Source organism: Protopterus annectens, chromosome 14.part0 (genome assembly GCF_019279795.1).
Source record: "Protopterus annectens isolate FY-2018-M chromosome 14.part0, PAN1.0, whole genome shotgun sequence".
Classification (NCBI taxonomy): domain Eukaryota; kingdom Metazoa; phylum Chordata; order Ceratodontiformes; family Protopteridae; genus Protopterus; species Protopterus annectens.
In genome coordinates, this window is record NC_056748.1 from 347,702,592 (window position 1) to 347,724,490 (window position 21,899).

General features: G+C 41.8%; 1 protein-coding gene across 1 annotated transcript in view; it reads left to right on the top strand.

Annotated features, from left to right (window-relative positions):
• The window catches only part of LOC122788982 (minichromosome maintenance complex binding protein), a 1,363,580-nt gene that overhangs the window by 44,415 nt on the left and 1,297,266 nt on the right, over nucleotides 1-21,899 (top strand). Inside the window, exon 3 of the mRNA XM_044056074.1 lies at nucleotides 3,384-3,469. Within this exon, the coding sequence (XP_043912009.1) occupies nucleotides 3,384-3,469 (86 nt within the window). The remainder of the gene's footprint in view (nucleotides 1-3,383; nucleotides 3,470-21,899) is intronic.

Below are 21,899 nucleotides of genomic sequence, written 5' to 3' on the forward strand. Positions count from 1 at the left end.
CCAAATCATACTATTAAATCAGAATACAGACCACCGAATGGATGTCCACAGAATTCTCAGGTTTTACCTGCACAGGACTAAAGAATTTCGAAAATCAGACATATTGTTTCCTTTTCAGACAAAAATAAAGGCTTGCCTGTTTCCAAGGTCAATTTGTCTAAATGGCTTTCAGACTCAATTTCATTTGCTTATAAAACTTCTGGCAAACAATTACCAGCCAAAGTAAAAGGCCATTCAACCAGAGCAGTATCAATTTTTATATGCTTTTAGATCAAAACTCCCTATTGATGACCATTTGTGCAGCAGCTACTTGGGCAAGACCTCGTACTTCTGTCACTCATTACAGATTGGATTTGGCCTCCTGGGACGGGTCATCCTTTTGGGTCCACTGTGCTGAAGTCTCTCTTCGCTTGAGCCACCTGGGATAAAGGTGCTAGGAACGCTGTCCCATTCAGCAAGAATTATGGCGAGATGGGACTACATAACATAAAGAAGTTATGTATTTACCATAACGTTCCATGTTTGTAGTCCATCTCGCCTACATTCTTGCGTCCCACCCTCCTTCCCCCTTCCCGTTTCCTGGAGGAACTGGTGGATTATCCATTATGCTGTCTGACCTGGTTGTAGTTGTCCGTCCACTTGGCATGGATAGTAATAGAGTATGCTGTTTTGTATGTGCATAGTTATTGATAGTTTACTGACTATTATGTACCTATTTACTTTCTTGCAACAAGATCTAGGGAATTGCCGTGAGGCACCATGGAATAGGGGTTAGCTTCGAGCCAGTAAAAGCTCTCTAACGTTAGTATCGGCAAAGTCTGAGCCAAGAATCTGCTCTGAACCCATCCAGCAAAGAATGTAGGTGAGAGATGGACTACAAACATGGAACGTTATGGTAAGTGCACAACTTCTTTTTCTGCCTAGCCTAGGTTTTGTATCTTGGGGAATGTGTACATTTCGCTTGAACTCCTACTACTGAATTCACATCTTCCATGCCAAATATTTTCATAAATTTCTTAAATCTACCCTTCTTTTTTTATATTTTCCCTTCTGGCCCCCCTGAGAAGCATCTTCCCTGCTGCAAATCAAATTCCAGTCCCCACCTACCTCTGAAATCTGATTTTATTTCTCCTAGAATTCGCTTAAGCTCCATTATACCAGTTTTAGGTGGCATACAAGTACGTGCCAGTGTAAGGCTCCTCCCATGCCAGTAACCCCTTAGTAATACATTTCTACCATTCCCTTTTTTTAATCCTTGTTCATCTATCACCTATTGGTGCTCCTCTTGCAATTAATATAAGTATTTCTCTCTTTTTTCTTTGTCCCAGGTATTTCTGTTAAGATTGTTTTACTTAATTCTTTCCTTCCTTTTCCCCTTTCTTAAGGTTTCCTCCATATATTAATGACATGAAGCAGGGCATATGCTTTAGAGTCCACAACAAGTTTAATGAAGTCAAAAAAGACCAATATTTCCAGTTTTTTTTTTTCTGTCATGTTATACAAATATTAATATTTTATAATCCCACATGTATTTGTCCATTTCCAAATTGATAGTTTTATGCCTGTTTATCTCTATGTTCCAAGTCCAGTATCTTCTTCCTTTCCAACATACTCTTGGTTCTTCTAGTCAACTTTTTGTGCTTCTTTTTATGTTTCTCAAGCATTTTCCATTGAAACACTGGAAAAGGTTTCACTGGCAGAGTCTCTGCCTGGTCTTCTTTTACAAGAACAAGAAGCAGAATCTCTGCTGTTTCACAGCTCATTTTTTGTTGGACAAACTTTTGTATTTCCTCCTTAGCGTGTTTTGCATCAAAAATGATTTTATCCCCCCAGGAAAGAATATTCAGAAGATAGCTGGATACATAGGTTCATAGTTAAAAACAAACTGCAGAAAATACGGCCATGGCTGCTACAGAAAATGTATCGTAAAGCTGAATACAGAACCTGTGGGTTAGCAAGGTTCTATTCACGATGTAGATCCTAATGGTCCGTTAAAAACAAGTTTTAATGTCACCAAAGTTAAAATTCAACACCATAAAAATGGTCCCTTCCTTGTCAAACGATAAGCACTTTCGATTATTATTCAGGTCGTTGAAAAATGTGGGACTCCAGTTGTCTTTGTGTAAAAATTGACTTGACACTTGTTGTAATGTGTGAGGCTATTAATTAGTTGTGTGAAAACAGATATCTAAGTTCATGCTAGATGTAGGAGAGTTAGTTTGCCCAACCAATTGACATTCACATCACCTAGTAACTCAAGGGAAGTATGGTAGGTATTGTGAAATACTAAAGCAATACCACCACCACCTTCCCTCTTTTTATACGGTCATTATGGATATTGTAGCCAGGAGGTATAACTTTGGAGCCCTATATGCTGGTTTTAAGCCAGGTTTGAGCTAAAGCAAGAATATCAGGCTTGTGTTTGGTAATCCAGGCATGTAGTTCAACAGTTGCATTTCTTGTATTTTTAAGATTTATTGCAACAAAAATTAGATTACCAAGGCTGGGGATTGACTGCTGTTGGGTTACAGAAGTATGTAGAAGAGAATCATCTTTGTGTTCACTGTGATAGGTGGGGCCAGGATTAGGATGTGTATATCCGCCTGTAAGGATTTAAGTATATTGGAGTATTATGCATACTTGCCTTTTGGAGAGGATTCTTGCACTTCAATTACTCTTCAGCTCAAATCAAAATGATCAGCCTGTATGTGGAGTAAAGGTAAGGGGCATTATTAAATAGATTTAGTGCATTCCGTGGGGTGTGTAAAGAAGTATGGATATGTGGTTGGAACAAACATGGAGAGATGTTGAGATATATTATTGAGTCATGGTAGGAAGAAAGATGGCACAGTGGGAGGAAAAGAATAAGCTGAAGAGTAGCATAACTAAGTACAGGAATCTGTATTTTAAAGATGTCCGGTGGTAGGGAAGTAGCAATGATGAAGGAAACCATTACTCATAGCTTCTGCTACAACAGCAGAGATCATTTGAACATCTGTTATTGTAAGCTTACTTACAAACTGTACTTTTCCTCATTTGCATCACAAATGTAGTCTGCATAAAAAGTTTGGTAAATAAAATTCTTGAGGTTTAAATTCACTTGTGTTAACTTTGACTGCTCACTTGCCTTTAACAAACTGGAAGGTTCAGTTGATAGGGACTGTCCTAGCTTCTTGTGGTCAAGCAGTGCGTAATAGCTTGTAGGTTTTGATAGTGTTTGTAGCAAAATGTTTGACAATTTTGCTCACTCAGAATGTGCTGTAGTGGTCTTGCTGGGGATTTTGCTGTCTTTTTTTTATTAAGTATGTTGACACCTAAAGTATATGAAAATTGAGTACCAAAGGGGGAATAGCATTGTCTTATATATTTTTTTTTCTTTGTAGTCCAGAACTCTGTAAATCTTGAGTGGGAGAAGAAAGTTATTGAATTTTTCCAAGATAAGCTTCATAACGGTGGTGCTACAAATTGGGTAAGCAAAGACCTGATAAATGAGTAGCCACTAATGTTTTGTTTAACAATTTCCCTAATTCTAGTTTGTGTAGTCTTTTTAATATATTTTTGATTTACTGATTGTGTGTGTTGTTTTTAGGATGTTCTTCATCCCACATTGCTGCAGTCCTAACACTTGGGTAGTCCGCTGTCCCAGTCGGCCCGAATACCAAAGTATAAGGCTGACGTCGGTCAAGGCGCATTAGTCTGACGTCAGGGTACAAATGCGCATGACCGACGTCATATCCTCAGTCTTTTTTGCCGCATGGTCCGATGCAGAAGCAGTATTGCGAGTGCAGGTTGGCGTTCTGAAATTTTCTGAAGTCGGAGTTTCAGACCGAATCAAAGTTGGCTAAGTACCCCGTTGGGGAATATTTTGGTTTTTTTCTTGCCTCAGTATTTAACCGGATGTCAGAAAAAGTGAATAACTGTATTTCTTGTGGGAAACAGATACCTCATAGGGATTACCATACCTTGTGTATACCTTGCTTAGGGCCTGAGCACGACGTTGTTGGATGTCGCTCTTGTGCTAGATTTAACAAACGCACTATAAAGAGAAGATTAGACTGTGCCAGGTTAGTTTTTGGGAAGCGTTGTAATTATAAAATGCCGTCGGATGCTCCGGCCGCTTCGCCTAAAAGCGCAAGGACAAAGCAGCAAAGTTTAGGTTGGAAGAACCGTCTGTCCCGGACGTCGGTTCTTTAGAAGGCTCGGTGGAGCCGGAGGTTCTGCCAGAAGTTTTTTTGGAGTCTCAGGGAGAGACTTTACTGTTACAAGATGTGTCCCCTCAGGAGGTAGGCCAGGCTGAAGGGGCTTCTCAGGTAGCTGTTCTCCCCTCCCTTCCTAAGGTGGTTAGGCCCTCCCCTTCTGTTTCCAAGGCTTCTTCGAGAGGCAGGCCAGGTTTAACTTCAGTGGGTGTCTCTCCTAGTTCTTCAGGGTCTCTGCCTAAGAAACATATGCTTAAAATGGCAGAAGATTTGATTACTATGATTAGAGGTTCTATGCCCCCACCTGATAAGAGGCCTAGGGTGGAACCTGAGCTTGAGAGTTTTGAGCAGTGCTCGGAGGCTTCTGAGTCTTCGGCTGAAGACTAACAGGAGTATCCTCCTTATTCTGATTCTGATGTAGATGATTCTACTCCTTCGGCTTCTCCTCCTGAGGATTTTTCTTTTTCAGAAACTCTTCATTCCATGAGGGAGCATTTTAAATGGGAAGGTCAAGATTTCTCTGATTCCAGGAAGAGGCTTAGGGAATTTTTGTTTCTACCCCAGCATAGGCCTTTAGCTATACCTCCTGTTCTGGATGTGGTGCAAGATGTTTTTGCAGAGGCTTCCCTGAACCCTGATTCTTTGCCTCCTGCCCCAGTTAAACCAGATAGGTATTATAGGGTGCCGGAAGCTCCTAAGTATCTTTTTAAGAGTCCTAGGGCAGACCCAGAAACTGTTTCTCAGGGGCCTAAAGGTGTTAAGGCTTCTGTTGTTAAAAATCCTGTTCCTCCTGATAAAGAGGCAAGGGCTTTGGATAGATGGGGAAAGAAGGTTTATACTTCTTCCACTTTAGCCATGAGGGCTTTGAATTGTCAGTTCCACATGTTAAAATACCAAAATGATCTCCTTTCTCAATTGAAGTCTAAGGTGGATGCTCTGGCGGAAGGTATTGAGTGTAAAGAGTTGCAGGATTTAGTACATGTTTCTGAACAGGTGGGTAAGCATTCCTTGCAATGTGGTTTTGATGCTGTACAGGCCTCTTCGAGGGTGGCTGCCACTGGTTCTGTTCTTCAGGCACGCCTGGCTGAGGGATCAGAATTTAGCTGAGCATGTTAAGACAAGGATTTTGGATGCTCCGTTACAGTCTGATGTGTTGTTTGGTTCGCCTGTGGAAGCAGTTTTAAAGAAAATGGAGGACAAGGCTAAGTCTATGCAGACTGTTAAAGATTTTTTGCAGGTCCAGCCTCCGAAGTTTAGTAGAAATTGGCCTACTAAGGGGTGGACATACCCTTCTTATGATTCCCAGTCTAGGGGTAGGTCTAGACGTGGTAGGGGCAGAGCTCAAGGTTCTTTTAGGCCTAGAACAGGGAGTTCACCTGCTCAGTCTTCTGGTGAGGGCAGGAGTCAGTCCTTTCGTAAGCAGACCCAATGACCTGCCTTTTCAGCTGCCAGAGCCTACTCGTCTGGCAGCACCTTTGGGGGGGAAGGCTGGCGCTTTTCAAAGAAAATTGGAGTTTAATTACCCAAGACAGATGGGTATTGGATATCATTCACCAAGGTTACAGGTTTTATTTCCATACCTTGCCTCCTTTCAAAGGCATGCCAGACATTCCTCCTCTACAAAGAAAAGAGGCCCACAAGCAAATTTCTCTGTTACTCCAAATAGGGGCCATTCAGCCGGTTCCTGTGCCAGAAAGGGGCCTAGGATTTTATTCTCGCCTGTTCCTAGTACCAAAAAAGGGGAACACGTGGAGACCAATTTTGGATTTATCTATCCTCAACACTTATCTGGACATTCCCAAGTTCAAAATGTTGACGTTACAACAGCTTTTACCTCTGCTGGGCAAAGATCACTGGATGGTAACTTTAGATCTCAAGGAGGCTTACCTTCATGTGCCTATCAGGCTAAGTTGCAGGAAGTATCTGCGTTTTCGAGCTGGGAATTCCCATTATCAGTTCTCTGCATTGCCCTTTGGCTTATCTACTGCGCCCAGAGTATTCACAAAAGTTCTGGCTCCAGTGATAGCTTACTTCAGGCTAAAAGGAATACAAATCTATCCTTACTTGGACGACTGCCTGATTCTGGCTCAAGAAAAGGAAGACCTTTTTCAGCATTTGGAATATGTGATAGCAGTGCTAAGATGCCTGGGGTATTCTGTGAACGAAATAAAGTCCAGTCTAGTACCCTCTCAAGACATGTGCTTTCTGGGTGTGAGACTGAATACAGCAACCCAGATGGCCTTTTAACCCCGGACAAACAAAAGAATCTTTCCCTTTACTTCCATCAACTATCTCTTCAGTCCGGGCTGACTGCAAGGACAGTCCTTCAAGCCTTAGGGTTCATGGCATCTTGTATTCTGGTGCTTCCCAATGCCAAACTGCATATGAGGAAGCTGCAATGGTATCTCAAAATGTATGGACACAGCACTGCCAGGATTTGGACACTGTCATTCAAATAATACCTTGCATTCAAAAGGAATTTTTGTGGTGGGCTCAGGAATGTCACCTAAACAAGGGACTCTCTGTGACCCGGCCAGAGGCGAGTCAGATTCTAACGACAGATGCCTCAGACATAGCTTGGGGAGCTCATCTGAATGGAAAGTGGATACAAGACAAGTGGCCTGCCAGACTACAGCATCTACATATCAACATGAAGGAGATGTTAGCAGTCCAGTTTGCATTAATGGCTTTCAAGGAGTTACTTCTTCCAGGGCAGGTGTTGATTCTAACAGACAACACAACTGTCATGTGGTACATCAACAAACAAGGGGGAACACATTCTTATCCTCTATGCAGGCAAGCAATGATTTTGTGGGAGACTGCGCTCAGCTTGCAACTAAATCTTCAGGCAAGGTTTCTGCCGGAGCACAGAACTCCTTAGCAGATGTGTTAAGCAGGCAAATCATGGATCCCCACGAGTGGAAACTGGATCTTCATGTATTTCGGAAATTGACAGTGTCATGGGGAACTCCAGACATAGATCTGTTTGCTTCTCCACTAAACCACCAGCTGCCAAAGTTTTGCACGAAAAGGTTTCATCACACAGCTTGGAAAGTGGATGCTCTTTCTTTCAGTTGGAAAAATCTTCATGTGTATGCCTTTCCACCTCTGCCTCTCCTCCCAAAGGTACTCCTAAAGGTCAGACAAGACAAGCCAAGGATGATTTTAATAGCTCCAGATTGGCCTCGCAACACTGGTACCCATTACTGAGGAGTCTGGTAAGGAAGCCTCCATGGCCTTTACCTTTGATTCCACACCTATTGTCTCAGAGGGACGGTCATCTACTCAATGTCAAGCTTCACTCTCTTCATCTAACAGCCTGGCATATTCTGTTTTGAACCACAGCAGGTCTCAACTTCCTCAACAAGTTTTGAATGTGATTATGGAAGCCAGAAGACCTAGTACAAGGAAAGTGTACAGAAAAATGGAAGAGATTTTTATTTTGGAGTGCAGCAAAGGATTTGGAGGTTTCTGAGCCTAATTTGAGTGTGGCTCTTCAATATCTTACTGAGTTATTGGACAAAGGTTTGTCTTTCTCTTCCATTAAGATTCATGCTGCAGCAATTTCAGCTCACTATGATTGTGACCCACCATTGTTTTCTCATCCTTTGTTCAAGCAATTTCTTAGAGGGCAAAGAATATAAGACCCCACGTAGAGCTCCTACTCCTGCTTGGGATCTCAATTTTGTGTTGGAGAAACTTACTCTACAACCTTTTGAGCCTCTTGGCTACTGCTGAATTGAAATACTTGTCATGGAAGACTGCTTTTTTGTTGGCCATTACTTCTGCAAGAAGGGTTTCTGAATTGCAGGCCCTTATGGCGGTTGAGCCTTTTTTGATTTTCCATAAGGATAGGGTATCATTACGTACTAATCCTTCCTTTATGCCTAAGGTGGTTTCTAGCGTGGCTTTAAACCAAACTATTCATTTGCCTACTTTTTATGCAGATCCCCAAAATAAGGGGGAAAAGATTTTGCACACTTTAGATGTACACAGGCAGTTGCGCTATTATTTAAGCAGGACTAAGGATTTTAGGCAGTCTCAGCAGTTGTTTGTTTCTTTTGCTTTGAGTTCTCAGGGCAAGCCTGTGTCAAAACAAACTATTTCTAAGTGGATTGGGTTTTGCATTGCATTTTGTTATTCCCATCATGGCAAGGAGATTCCAGCTGGGATTAGGCCTCATTCCACTAGGGCTACTGCCACTTCAACAGCATTTCTAAGGGGTGGCAACTAAGGATATTTTGGAGGCAGCTACTTGGAGTTCAGTGCATACTTTCTCTAAGCATTACCACCTTCCTCTCTACTCTAAATCTAGGGCTGGTTTTGCCACGGCTATTTTGCAGGGCATGTTGACAGCTCCTGCTGCTTTATGATTTGCCAGCCTCCCTTACCTCTGCTTTGGGATTCTACCCAAGTGTTAGGACTGCAGCAATGTGGGGTGAAGAACATAGTACAGTTTTGTACCTACCATAAATGTAGATGTTCGAAGATCCACATTGCTGCAGTCCAATTTACCCTCCCTCCTTCCCCTCTGTGTTTAGGGGTGGTTGTGTGGGTGGGGTTGTACTTTTGTAAATTTGTATATATTGGATATATATTTGGTACAGGAGTGTTTGGTGTTTTTTGGTTTTGGCCTTATCTTGTTAGGGTCTTCTGACATCTGGGGCAAGAAAAGACTGAGGATATGACGTCGGTCATGCGCATTTGTACCCTGACGTCAGACTAATGCGCCTTGACCGACGTCAGCCTTATACTTTGGTATTCGGGCTGACTGGGACAGCGGACTACCCAAGTGTTAGGACTGCAGCAATGTGGATCTTCGAACATCTACATTTATGGTAGGTACAAAACTGTACTTTGTGTAGCATGCAGTTTGATTTTTAGTATTTTTTTCCCAGCTTGTTGCCATTTAGGTTTGGTGGTCATTGAAGTCTGCTGTATGTTTTTTTTCTTCATATTCCTGGAATTGTATGAAGCTCAGCTCTTTCTAATTAGGAAATGTACCAGTTTACTTATTTCATACCTTGAGACCAGAGTTTGGAGACTGCACAACAGATGGTTTTAATGAAAGATGTATAATTTAATGGATGCAGTGACTGAGCAAGCGAGGCCTGCTGGTAATGGCATTTCTGAGAATAACACTATGGAACTATAGGTGCGGTTCCAAAAATCTGCATTGACCCTGCATCCCAGTGGGATGTCCGCTATCTGCAGTGTAGTTTGTATGGCTCTTTTGTGTTAGGCACATCATACTCCTTAGGTGACTTTTTGAATATTTCTTGGCATTTGGTTCTTGTGACACCATGCCACCAGTATGAAAGATAACTACATGTACATAATTTTCCCTTTCCCAAGTAAAAAAATTCTCATGTCTTAAGTTGCAGTGTACTGTATTTGAGAGTATTTGTATGCATTAAGAACTATATTAAAAGAACATGCTCAGTGCTTGTTGGGAGATTTTCTTAGCTGAGCAAGACCATGTTTGTGGTGGTAGTTACTTTTTTGGTCCCTTTGACCTCATTTTACTGTCCTGGCTCCCCCAGTGATTTAATTTCTTCCATACACCTCCCCCATGCATCGACTGATATTACTAGAGCTGGTTGTAGATCCTTAGGATGTCCTGGGGGATTAGCCATCTTTGCACCTGTTTTGGGGCTTTTTTTATTCACTTCCTGCCCCTCCCCCCCTGCTCATAGACTATATATCTGGGAGCATCTCTACACTTTGGATCATGCTTCCCCTTTGGGAACATTATCAAATGTATAGCCCCCCCCCCCCACGCATTCAGTATGAGCATGCCTATCCCTCCCTGACACTCGGTTCACAAACTGCTAATCGAGCTCTGGTCACCCATGCCATAGTCGAGCATTGTCCTTGTATGCCACTAGATCATTTAGTGACATTTAGTAATTTGTCACTTGGTTTTTGTTTTTTTAGGCGGAATATTTCACTGGTTACTTAAACATTATTAATTGGAAAAGTCAGGTGCACAGTTTTTTTTATTTATTTTTTTTTTAAGTGTCAAGTGTTAACCATTGTAACAATCATCCATGACCAAGTGTTGACAGTGAAAAATAGTTAATGTTGTGAAATTTAAAATTTATAAGTACTAGATTTTCTTGTGCAAAAGGAATTTGCTTATTTTAGACTAATAAAATTTGGTCATTACATTTAGTAAACTGAAGTATTTAACTTTTTTTTGTTGTTTTTGCAGAAAAATAGCTGAATTAGATTGTAGAATATCATGCTCTTAATTTATTCCAAACCTAGCAACCATACAAGCAGTTCTTGCTGAATTGGAAAAAAAATCAAAACAAAGAAAATACTGCTGTCTTCCCAAGAAGTCATTAAAAGGAAATAAACACATTATTACTAATCAGCTTTCCTAATCAACCCAGTATTTTGCTTCAGCGCAGGTTGGAAGAGTGAAACGGGAATTGAGCAATTTATGTAATATTGGACCAGCAAGCGTTGTAAAAATTATGTAATGTATGTAAATGAAAAAAATGTTTGCATAATTTTTCTGTTATGTGCCTAATATCTTAAGAGATACTCAGTAAAGCTGTTTAAAAAAAAAAAAAAAACAAGGATGTTGCAGCTTACATAATGCATGTTAACTTTTACAAAGCAAATGTTTAATATGTATGCCAAAAGCAAAATAAAAAAATAGCTTCATTATTATAGGTTCACACAGGTATTAGCTTTATATTTCAAGTGTCTTACAATTGTATTGTTCTTGTACTGACAGTTGAAGGCAAAATGCTGAAGGTGTTATGGAAATTAGTGAATTGTCCGATTATCTGTGGAACCAGGTGAATATTACTCGGGCCTTCACAGGCTGGGGGATGAGTCTTTTCCAGGATGTCTGAGATTGTGTGTACTGGTATCAAATGTTAACACTGTTGCAGGTCAATAAATATTAAGCATGTGTGGGTCTTTATTTTCAAAAGCGAGGTTCACAAGGACATAAAATATTGTAGGATTTGTTAAAAGCTGTGCAACATCAGAGTTCTGCATGCACAAAATAGATTTAAAAAAAAAAGTATAAAAATTGAATGGTTTCTTTATTCTTGGAGACTGTTCTGAGAATTTAAGTAGGCAGTCTCCGAACGCTGTTCATGGAATAAACAAGTACTTTGCACATCCTAAAGCATTAGTCTTCACTCAAGGCTAAAAGGTGAAACTCTGTTATTTGTGAACTTTAACATTTGGTGCCTTGACTCTAATTCTGAACTTTGGTATTGCTGCAGGGCAGTGTGGAATAAGTTACAAGGGTTCATAGTTTGGTACTAGGCTGTCGGCCCTAGGGCCTATACAAGCCTAGCCATAACAATTCCCTGGATATTTTTTCCAGCAATATTTACTTCCCTGGACCCCTGTCTAGCAGAGCGACTGATGTGATCCCTGGGGTGAATTTCCTATCTCCCATCCAATTGTCAAGGTTCCTTTTGAAGAGTGCCAAGGAGGTGCTCTGCTTGACATGTATGGGGAGTCTTTTGGTCAGGAACCTAACCCTCCAGCATGTTTTGTTCATTGTGATGACAAGGTTTAGATCCCTGGAACGTGTGGCTCTGAGGGATTGGGATTTCTAAGTGGAACATGTCCAACAGCTCAGTGTTTGACATGGCCTTGTATGTTAAGCAGAGATCGCCTTTGAGTAGACGATATGCCACAAAGTATAGCTGGAGTTTTTTTTATTCAGAAACAAAAAGTTCTTGCGTGAATTCCATAGGGCTTTGTATGAAATAGTCAGACTCTGATACCTATTCAGGCCGTGCAAACATGCTAGGCTAAAAGTGGGGAAAATGGATTTGTAGAAATTAGAAAAATGAAGAGTGGATAACTTTTCTTGAATGACTGAGTTTCCTTGTTGGAAATAAGTAAAGTAATAATTGGAGGACTAAAATAAAAGAGGTGCCTTGTGTTGAAGGCTGTACCTTCAAGACTAAAAGGTAAACGGCAAGAGATATGTGTTGCATTTAATGTATGAGTGAAAAGAGAGAAATGAAAAAAGAGGTTAAAGTTAAATCAATTTCATGAGCCTATAGCATACTGGGACATGGGTGTGCTGGTAATGAAGTTTGAGGCTAGTAGCATAGGTTCAGAGGTAGGTACTAGGCTATCGGCCCAAGGGCCTAAGTAAGCCTAGCCAACAAGGTTCCCTGGCTTACGCCACCCAAGAAAGTTATTTTCCTGTGCCCCTGTCGAGCAGAGCCACAGAAGTGATCCCCGGGGTGTATTTCCTATTTTCCAATCCACTCATCAAGATTTTTCTTGAAGAGTGCTAATGAGGAACTTTGCTTGACATAGATGGGTAGCTTGTTCCAGGGTATGGGAAGTCTCTGGGACAGGAATCTATCCCTCCAGCATGTCCTGTTTATTGTGGTGACAAGGTTTAGGTTCCTAGAGCATGTAGCTTGGAGGGATTGGGATTTATTTAGGTGTAGCATGTCCAACAGCTCTGGGTTTGACATAGCTTTATATGTTAGGCAGAGATCAGCTTGGAGTAGGTGATATGCTACAGAGTAAAGCTGATTGGAACATAGGTGTGACTTTGTGAAAGTATCCTGAGGGTCCGAAAGAGTGGCCAGTTCTGGATACACTACCTATTTCCCCCATTATCCCAGTAGCAATGCTAGAGCTGTCAATTTTGAGCTTGTGATGGGATAAAAGCAAGGGAGTGCTCTGGCAAAAGGCTGATGGAAACCTTTTCTCTGTCATTGCATAATGACAGAATACCTACTCTTTCCGCCCTGAATAGTGTGTGTGAATTGATGTAATACTTTTTCTTTCCAGAATTATCAGGATGATCTAGGCAAGTATGAATAGGGAAAATGGGAACAAAGTTAAACAGGCAGGATCAAATCCCTGTAAAGGGAGCGCCTGTATATTTTATCTATTATAATTTGCAGAAAGGAAAGTTGTAATTATTTAAATGAGTGGTCTCAGTTTACCAAAAATTGCTCTGGTGAAGTATTGCCATTAAATGGAACTTTTATATAGAGTAAATTAGAGAATTTGTAGGCTATTTTGGAAAAAAAGAAAAACGAGGGAAACTATGAGCAATATTTTATTTGTGGCATACTGAAGCTCTTAAAAGGAAAGAGTAATCGGCATTAAGAGGATTACAGGATACTAATAAGTTGCTACAACAGGTGCAAGAGGTTAAGAAGGCAGTAAATAAGAGTAAAAAAAGAGGTTTGTGAACCTAATGGCTGTGGAGCCTTTACAAGCCTAGCCCATAGGATTACCCCGGCATCGTGCCACCTGACCTTGGTTCCCAGTGCCTCTGTCAAGTAGAGCCACTGGAGTGATCCCCGGGATGAATTTTCCATTTCCCTTCCACTCATCAAGATTTCTCTTGAAGAGGGCCAGTGAGACACTCCACTTGATATGTATGGGAAGTCTGTTCCATAGCATGGGCAGTCTGTGGGTTATGATCCTGTCCCTCGAGCTTGTTTTGTTTGTGATAATGAGGTTGAGGTCTCTGGAGCGTGTAGTGCGGAGGGATTGGGATTTTTTTAGATGTAGCATTTCTAACAGAGCTGGGTTAGACATTGCTTTGTAAGTAAAGCAGAGATTGCCTCTAAGTAGGTGATATGAGACAGAGAATAGTTTTTTTTTGAGTCTGTCCATATAGGACAAGTGTTTAAGGCCTAAGATCCTCTTTGTGAGGTATTTTTGAGGCCTCTCCAGTTGTTGCAGATGTCTAGTGAGGTACATGCCAAATGGGGCATTGTACTCTTATGATTGGCCTAATGAGGGAAGAGTAGAGGGAGACAATGACCTCTTTCTTCCTGGATGCAAAACCCTTAGTAATGAGATGTGCCACATAGAAAAACTTTCAGACCACAGTGGCAGTGTGGTGGTCAAAAGAGAGGTTGCTCTCAACCTGTGTTCCCAGATCTCTTATGACGCCTTCTGTGTTCAGTGGACTACCATTGATGTTGGTAATTCATGGGAACTGGACTACCATTGATGTGGTAATTCATGGAAACTGGGTTTTTCCCAAAGGGGGTGACTACACATTTTTTGGCATTGAGCTTAAGGCTATGGTTCTGACACTAGTCATTGGTCTCAGTGAGGCCTTTCTGTAGGTTGTCAACATCACTTGGGGTGTTAATTATGGCTCCCAACTTGCAATCCTCTGCGAACTTTGTCAGCCAGAGTCCCTTCGTGTTGGCCTGGACTTCAAAGAAGTAGATACCAAACAGGAGAGGACCCAGGACCGAACCCCGTGGGACTCCACTCGTGACTGGTCGACAGTCTGACTTGGAGTCAGAACCCACACTGTGAAAGTAGCCATCTGAGAGCCAGTTTGCAACCCACCTAGTGATTATAGGGGTTGATGCCTAGCTTAGTGAGTTTTTCTATGATTCCTGAGTGGGGAATGGTATCAAAGGCCTTGGCCAGATCAAGGTAGGATGTATGAACCACCTTGCCTTCATCCACAGCTCTGGTGACTGACTCAAAGAAGTCGACCAGGTTGAGCAGGCATGATCTACCCTTCACAAATCCAAACTGTGTGGGATCCAGAGTTTGGAAGTTCCCTATATCTTTATTTATTCGGTCCATGATGATGCGTTCCATAGCTTTGCATATCTGACGTCTCCGGCTAATGGGGCGTTAGTTCCCATGGTCTGTAGTCGCTCCTCCTTTGTGGAGAGGGATGACTGTAGCAGTGTGCCATTCGGTAGGGACAAAGCCTGAGGTGAGGCTGTGATTGAACAGGGCACATAGGTGAGGTGCCAGTTCACTCTCTGTAGTTCATGTAGAACACAGCCAGGGATATTGTGAGGTCCCATAGAAGCTGTATTCTTGGCCTTGGACAGTGCTGTTTTAAGCTGTGCAGCAGTAATACTGGGTGCTTGACAATCTACTGATATTGTGATTCGTCCTTTGGTGGGGGAGAGGGGTAAAGTTGGCACTGAATCTGTCTGCCAGCCAGTATATTGGCAATATCTGTTGGCTCTGTATAGGAAGTGCCATTGTGCAACAGCTCCGAGCAAATCTGGGTATTGCCGTGGAGATTCTTTACATAAATATAGAAGGCCTTGTGGTTGTCTTTACTATCTGCTGCAATTCTGTTTTCATAGCTAGCTTTAGAGGATTTGATGAGGAATCTCAACTTTTTGTTAAGGTTGGTAAGGGACTTTTTCTAGTCTTGGGATGTCACCTTATTTCTCATCAGTTTCCTCCTTCTGTTTGAGTTTGTTTATGGCAGGGGACCACCAGATTGGCTTCCTCTTTTTTGGGGAAGAGCATCGTGGTTGTATTGGGTAAGTGTTCGTACAGGGCATTAGTGTACGATTCGGCAGTCATGTAGCTATTCTCCAATTGCATGGGTATTGTGAAGTTAGCCACCTCTGTTTTTAGGAGCCCAAAGTTAGCTTTGGAGAACTTTTTCATGGTGGTTTACCTTTGGGGTGGGGGGGGGGGAGGAATTTGGATTTCCAAGGTGATTTAGTTTGTGGTTGGATCTAACCAGTGAAGAATTGACTATTGGTACAGAGCAATGGTCACCCATTTTACTAATGCCCAGGTCAAGGATGTTGCTACCTCTCGTGGGGGTACGAATGAGCTGGTCCAGGGCATTGGAATTAATGAATTCCAGGAAACGTTGGGCAAGTGTATTGGTACATGAGTAGTTTTCCCAGTTAGTAGAGGTGTAGTTGAATTTGCCCCAGTATGAGGGTGTTAGGTTGGACCCTGATATTCTCCAGGGTGCTTAGGAAAGTGGAGTGTGAGTCTTGGGTCATGGTTGGGGACCTATAGCAGGCTACGACCTGAATCGCTGTCTTGCCCAATGTTAGCTGCACCTGAAGTATCTCTGCTGTTTCATGTTGGGCTATCAGTCTGGAGGTGCGTGCATCCTTTGACTATGGAAACACACCAACACCTCCTTTGGTGCTTCGGCCCAAGTTCTGGGGCCAAAAAGTATGGAATGAGTTAGCACCCCTGCACTACCAGGCTATATCTGCTGCCTTGAACCAGGTCTCTGTTACAGCACAAATGTCTATGTTCTCCATTTAAGGAGTGCTTCGAGCAAGTGCATTGTAATATTTAGACTTCTAGCACTCGGCAGCATGACCCTCAGATTTCATTTGTTTGTAGCTGTTTACATTGGTAATTTGGTCTTTGGAACACTGCCTGAAAAAGCCACTGTAGGGGTGGCAAGCACCTTGGCCAGTATCCGGAAGCCCAGGGGTGATGGATGCAGGCCATCCCTGGCAAAGCATCTAGGTCTGTCAGTCATGTCATCCCAGGCAGACAGTTACTGGATTCCCTTAGAATGACACCAGAAACTTGTTGAAATCAATCATTTTCTGCTTGTTCTGTGGTATCATTCTGGGTGATGGTAGGAGGCTTCTCAGGGCTAGGGTCATACCCGTCTAGGCTACATAATCCGAGAGCTCCTCCATGTCTGTCTTCATGTAGTCCAGGGAGGTACGTCTCGGGTCATTCACACCCACATGTACAATGACAGAGTCATATTTGTACCTGTTGTTGAGGGAACTGTGTGTGTGTGTGTGTGTGTGTGTGTGTGTGTGTGTGTGTGTGTGTGTGTGTGTGTGTGTGTGTGTGTGTGTGTGTGTGTGTGTGTGTGTGTGTGTGTGTGTGTGTGTGTGTGTTATGTGGTGGATCCTGGCAGCGGAGTGTTACTTTCTCCTTATTCAACCTAGTGAGTGGGATATCAGTGTGCCTTACTATAGAGTCATCTATGACTAGTGTGTTGGGCATGCTGTTTTGCCTTAGGAGCTTTGATTGAGTGACACACCATTTAGGAGAGTTGTGTTTCATGATTTGTGTTGTGGTGGTAGAGTGCATTTCTGCTTTGGAGTTCTCTGCCGTTTGAGTAGATCTTTGAGAGCCTCTGCGAAGGTGGGTGTGTGGTTTGTGTTTTTATGTGAAGGCAGTGCTGGTGTGTCTTCTGGAGGGCTATGTGTTCACGTGTTGTGGTGCAAGTGTTGACCTGCTCCTCCTGACCAGCTATTCCAGTCTTTGCTGCAGAGTGCATGGCTTCCAGTTTGGATATATATGTGCATCTCTCGCAAGGCTGAGTGTTGGGAGGTAAGAGGAGAGGGTTGTCAGTGTGCATGAGGCAGTTGCTACATTACCTCAGGATGCCTAGGCTCACCAGGCTAATAGGAGAAAGCACAGGGAACCAACCTTTAGACATGCCTGGAGGGGTGGACTTTAATAATAAATATTGGAGCTGTTTAGTGGTGGTAGCACTGTTGTGTGCTACAATAATTGCTACAAGAAGTCTGGTAAAGTGCTAGACTAATAAGCTAGTAAAAATGCAGGAGAGCAGAGAACTAGCAGAAAAATTGAAGAGCACCGTTCAGAAGCTTACAAAAATTCTTGGATACAGCAAATCTGTATCTGGACTACACTAGTTCCAGGAAAGGCAGGAAACTTTTTTTTTTTTTTTTTTTTTTTTTTTTTTTTTTTTAGTAGACTGAAGAGACAGAAGGTAATTCAGTATGCAGAAGCTAAAGGAGTGGGCCTTTGCTAAGTTCTCACTATTAACAGTAGAATGAGCTGATGTAATGTGATTTTGGGGGGGGGGGTGTCCAGTATAAACTTTATACCAGAGGTGGGCAACTCAAAGCCACAAAGACAAAAAGACCACAAAAAGAACGGGGGGGGGGGGGGCAACTTGTACAGATATATTAAATCAAAAGTGCAGATGATAAATGAGAATAATTTGATGTTCTTCGTGTTTTACTGTTGCATTCATCACTTGTGGGTTATCCCTGCTGGGTAGCCCTCGGCTATAAGACTTAAGAGGATGGTAATTCTCCAGTAGCTACTGCACCCCCACCCCATGTGTACCCGTATGGATGGCTCCTGCACAAGATTCTGCTGTTCTCAAACCCCTGCATTTTGGACAACTGTCCATTAGACAGTAGGTCATTGTGGTACTGTTGCATCTCAACCTGGTTCCCTGTTTAACCCTCTTCAGAACGGGCATCTGCAAGTTGGGAAGTCTTCATCTTCTCCTCCTGTTCCTCCTCCTCCAGTATTTGATACACACATAGCCCATCACACATGCTCACACGACCAGGTAGGATAAGAGGTTGTTGCCTCTGGCAAGGATCTTTTGGCACCCCATGGAGAAGTATTGGGGGCTAATAATGGAGAGCTTGTTAATCCCCCTTGCACTCCCTGCTGATTTGCATATTTATGTCCAAAAGTTTTCCAAATAGTAGGGAATATCTATTAAGGTTGAAGGAGAAATTTAAAAACTATAATAAAATGTTTGCTGTTCTACTGAGACAGATTTAAACCAGCTGCTTGGGTAATCGCGTTAGATGAAAATAAGACAACAGTTACTTAAAATGGCTGAAAAAACAGATTTTATTCTCAAAAGGGCAACATTGTTTAATAAAATCCTGTAGAAGTGTGTCAAGTTAGGACAGATTGGTCTAAGATGCAGGCATGTAAGCAAAATAAAGGGGAAGCCCTTGTAGATCATTTGAGTCATCTTAAAGCAGCGTTTGCTAGACAATCAGAAATACCAGATCAGAAGAACAAGCTAAGTGAGCTATTGCAGCTGCTTTTGTGCAGGGTCTGCAAGCCCCTGTTCAAAATGAAATAAAGCAAGTGCTTATAGACTGGCAGGAAAAGGACTTGGAGTCCTTACTAAGCGCTGCAAATCACTATACTGAGTATCGGGAAGAATGGAGAAAGGATACTGAGGATAAGCTGTTAACTTTGCAAATAAGACAGAAGCTCAAGGGGTCAAGCAGAGGCAGGGGAAGGGGAAAAGGAATAGATAGAGGATTTAATAAGAGTGCTGGTCAAGGGAAACGAGATGCAGCTGGTTGGCAGCAGTGAGCTGGCAGTGCCCCTCCTGCCTCATCTGATGGATCTTGCTTCAGTTGTGGTGAAGCAGGACATTGGAGAAAAACATGCCCACAGAATTAAATGCAGAGAATCAAAGATTCGTAGACTGAATGGCAGCCAAATTATAACAATGCTGCATTTCCTCCACCAGGAGGAGTTAAGAATCATTACACCATGTCAAAGTAATAAAACAGAAGTAAATCTTAATCCTCTGCTGTCAGTAGATAAAAAGGGACTCTCTAATAGAAAAAAATTCCTTTCCTGGTGAACACTGGATTCACTAGGTCTGTATTTAAAAGTCAACTCAGTCCAATACCAGTATCAAAACATAAAGGCAGTTTGAGTAACAATTGCTACTGTTACATATCCTGTTTCAGAACTTATACCTATTTCTTTAGGACCAATTAAAGAAAGGCATTCTTTTTGAATACAACTGCACTGGTAAATTTGCTAGGGAGAGACCTATTATGCAAGCTGGGTTATACTGTTTACTGTACACTTGAAGGGGTGTATTTAAAAGTTCCAACAGAATCGGAGCCAAAATTATTGGCAGCCTTTGCAAAAGCTGTTAAGGCAAACAGCAGCCGGTACCTCTTAACTTATGGGCTAAACATGCTAATGAAGGTGTATAAACATATGCTGAAGCAGTAAAACTAAAATTTAAATCCAACTAAACCTTTCCCTAGAGTTCTGCATTATCCAGTGAAACTAGAAACGGAGCAGGAATTCAAACCTGTAATTCAGTCCTTGGTACAACAAGAAACAGTGCCAGCTAAAAGCCCTTGCAATACTCCTATTCTCCCTGTAAAAAAGCCAGAAAAGGATACTTGTAAGTTTTTGCAAGATTTGAGGGCTGTAAACGATGTAATATTACCAGCTTTTCCTGTGGTTCCATATCAAGCAACAATACTTAGTTACCTACCACCTACATCAAAATATTTGTCTGTGGTAGATCTGTGTTTGCAGTCGTCTCTGTACCTATCCACCCTGAAAGTCTGTTTCTTTTTGCCTTTACATGTCAGGGACAGGATGATGCACGGATATGGTTATCACAGGGATACATTGACTCTCCATTATTTTATCAAATTCTAAAAAAAGATTTTAAAGATATGACATTTGCAGGTGGATCTGTGTTAGTGCAATATCTAGATGATTTACTAATAACATCCAATTCTTTTCAGCAGTGTCAGCAGGATACAATACATCTAACTATCCTTGCAGAAAAAGGACCTAAGGTGTTGAAAGGAAAGTTACAGCTGTTGTCCTCTCGGGTGCGTTATCTTGGTTATCTGATGTAATCTCCTACTGATGGAATATCTAAAGCCCCACGTCCATCTACTTAACGTCAGCTTAGGTATGACAGAATACTGAAGACAGTGGATTTCTAACTATGCAAAAATTGCTAAACCTTTGACAGATCTTTTAAAACAGGATACACCAGAGCCCTTCCCTTGGGATAGTAAAGAGGAAAATTAATTTCAAAATTTAAAGCAAGCTTCATCTATTGCCCCAGATTTAGGGTTACAGATTATGAAAAGACTTCCATTTTTTTTTTTAATAAAATGGATTTTTTCAGGGAGTGCTTGCACAGAAACATGGGGACACCTATAGTACAGCACTTGATTCTGTTGCAAAGGGATTTCCACCTTGTTTAAGAGCAGTGGTGGCTGCTGCTGCCATTCTAGTCTCTTGGGCAAGCAGTAGCGCTTGGGCATGATCTTACAGTAGCCATCCTTCATTCTGTATAGTGTCTTACTTAAAATAAAAAAAACCATGACTATACGTCTAAATATAAACTTACTCTTCTCTTTGATCCATCTATTTCTCTCCTACTGTTCTGTTCTAAATCCTGCATCTTTGTTGCTACTGCTGAGGATGGTAAAGAACATGATTTTGTGTGTGTGTTGTGTCTGTGACTATCTGTTTTCTCCTAAAAATGACTTTAAGGACACTCCTATACCCAACGCTGAACTGGGTCTATTTCTAAATGGTTCCTGTGAAAGAGATCAAAATGAAAATCTGGTTGCAAAAATATCAGTCTGCACCAATAATGTTTTGCTTCAACAAAGACTAGAGGCCATACATTCTGCCCAGGTAACTGAGTGTGTGGCCGTACAAAAGAGGGAGGTTGGCATAATGGTTAAGGTGTTTACCTTACAAACAAAAGGTGCAGGGTTTGATTCTCGCATGGGGTAACTGGCTCCGCTTAAAGTGGTCCACAAGGATAGTTAGCCTAGTACTAATCTATGAACTAAAAAGGCTTGTGGGTTAGCCAGAGACAAAGTTGCCAATATCTTGCTGACAGTCTCTATGCTTTTGGTGTAGTACATGATTTTGGGCAACTTTGGAAACTGAGAGGATTTTTAACTTCTGCAAAAACTCAGATTAAAACTTCTTCTCTTTTTGTAAATGCTCTCTTAAATTCTCTCGTTATCTGAATAATTATCAGTAGTTGAATGTAGTGCCCATCAAAAGGGTATAGATACTGTTTTCAAATAAAAATAATTTATCAAATCCAAGCTGCTAAGCAAGTTGTAAAAGGACATTGTGCAAATTTACACACAATGTTCTTGGAAGACCCAAAGTAATGATTGAAAAGTACTTTTCAAGCTGAATCATCACAGGGAAAAGTTCAGAGGTGACCTAAAAAACTGATGCAGTAAATTCACTGATCGGTTATGGCGACATCTGGAAGGCCAACTGGTGGCGCCTGCCTCGTTTCTGCCTTATCTGCTAAGGGCATATCATTTACCAGCCCATGCAGATAAGACATCATTACCCAAAGTTGATATACCCCTCATGTCTCCTCGTTGATACTTAAGTATGTTGTTAAATGTGCATTACATTTAG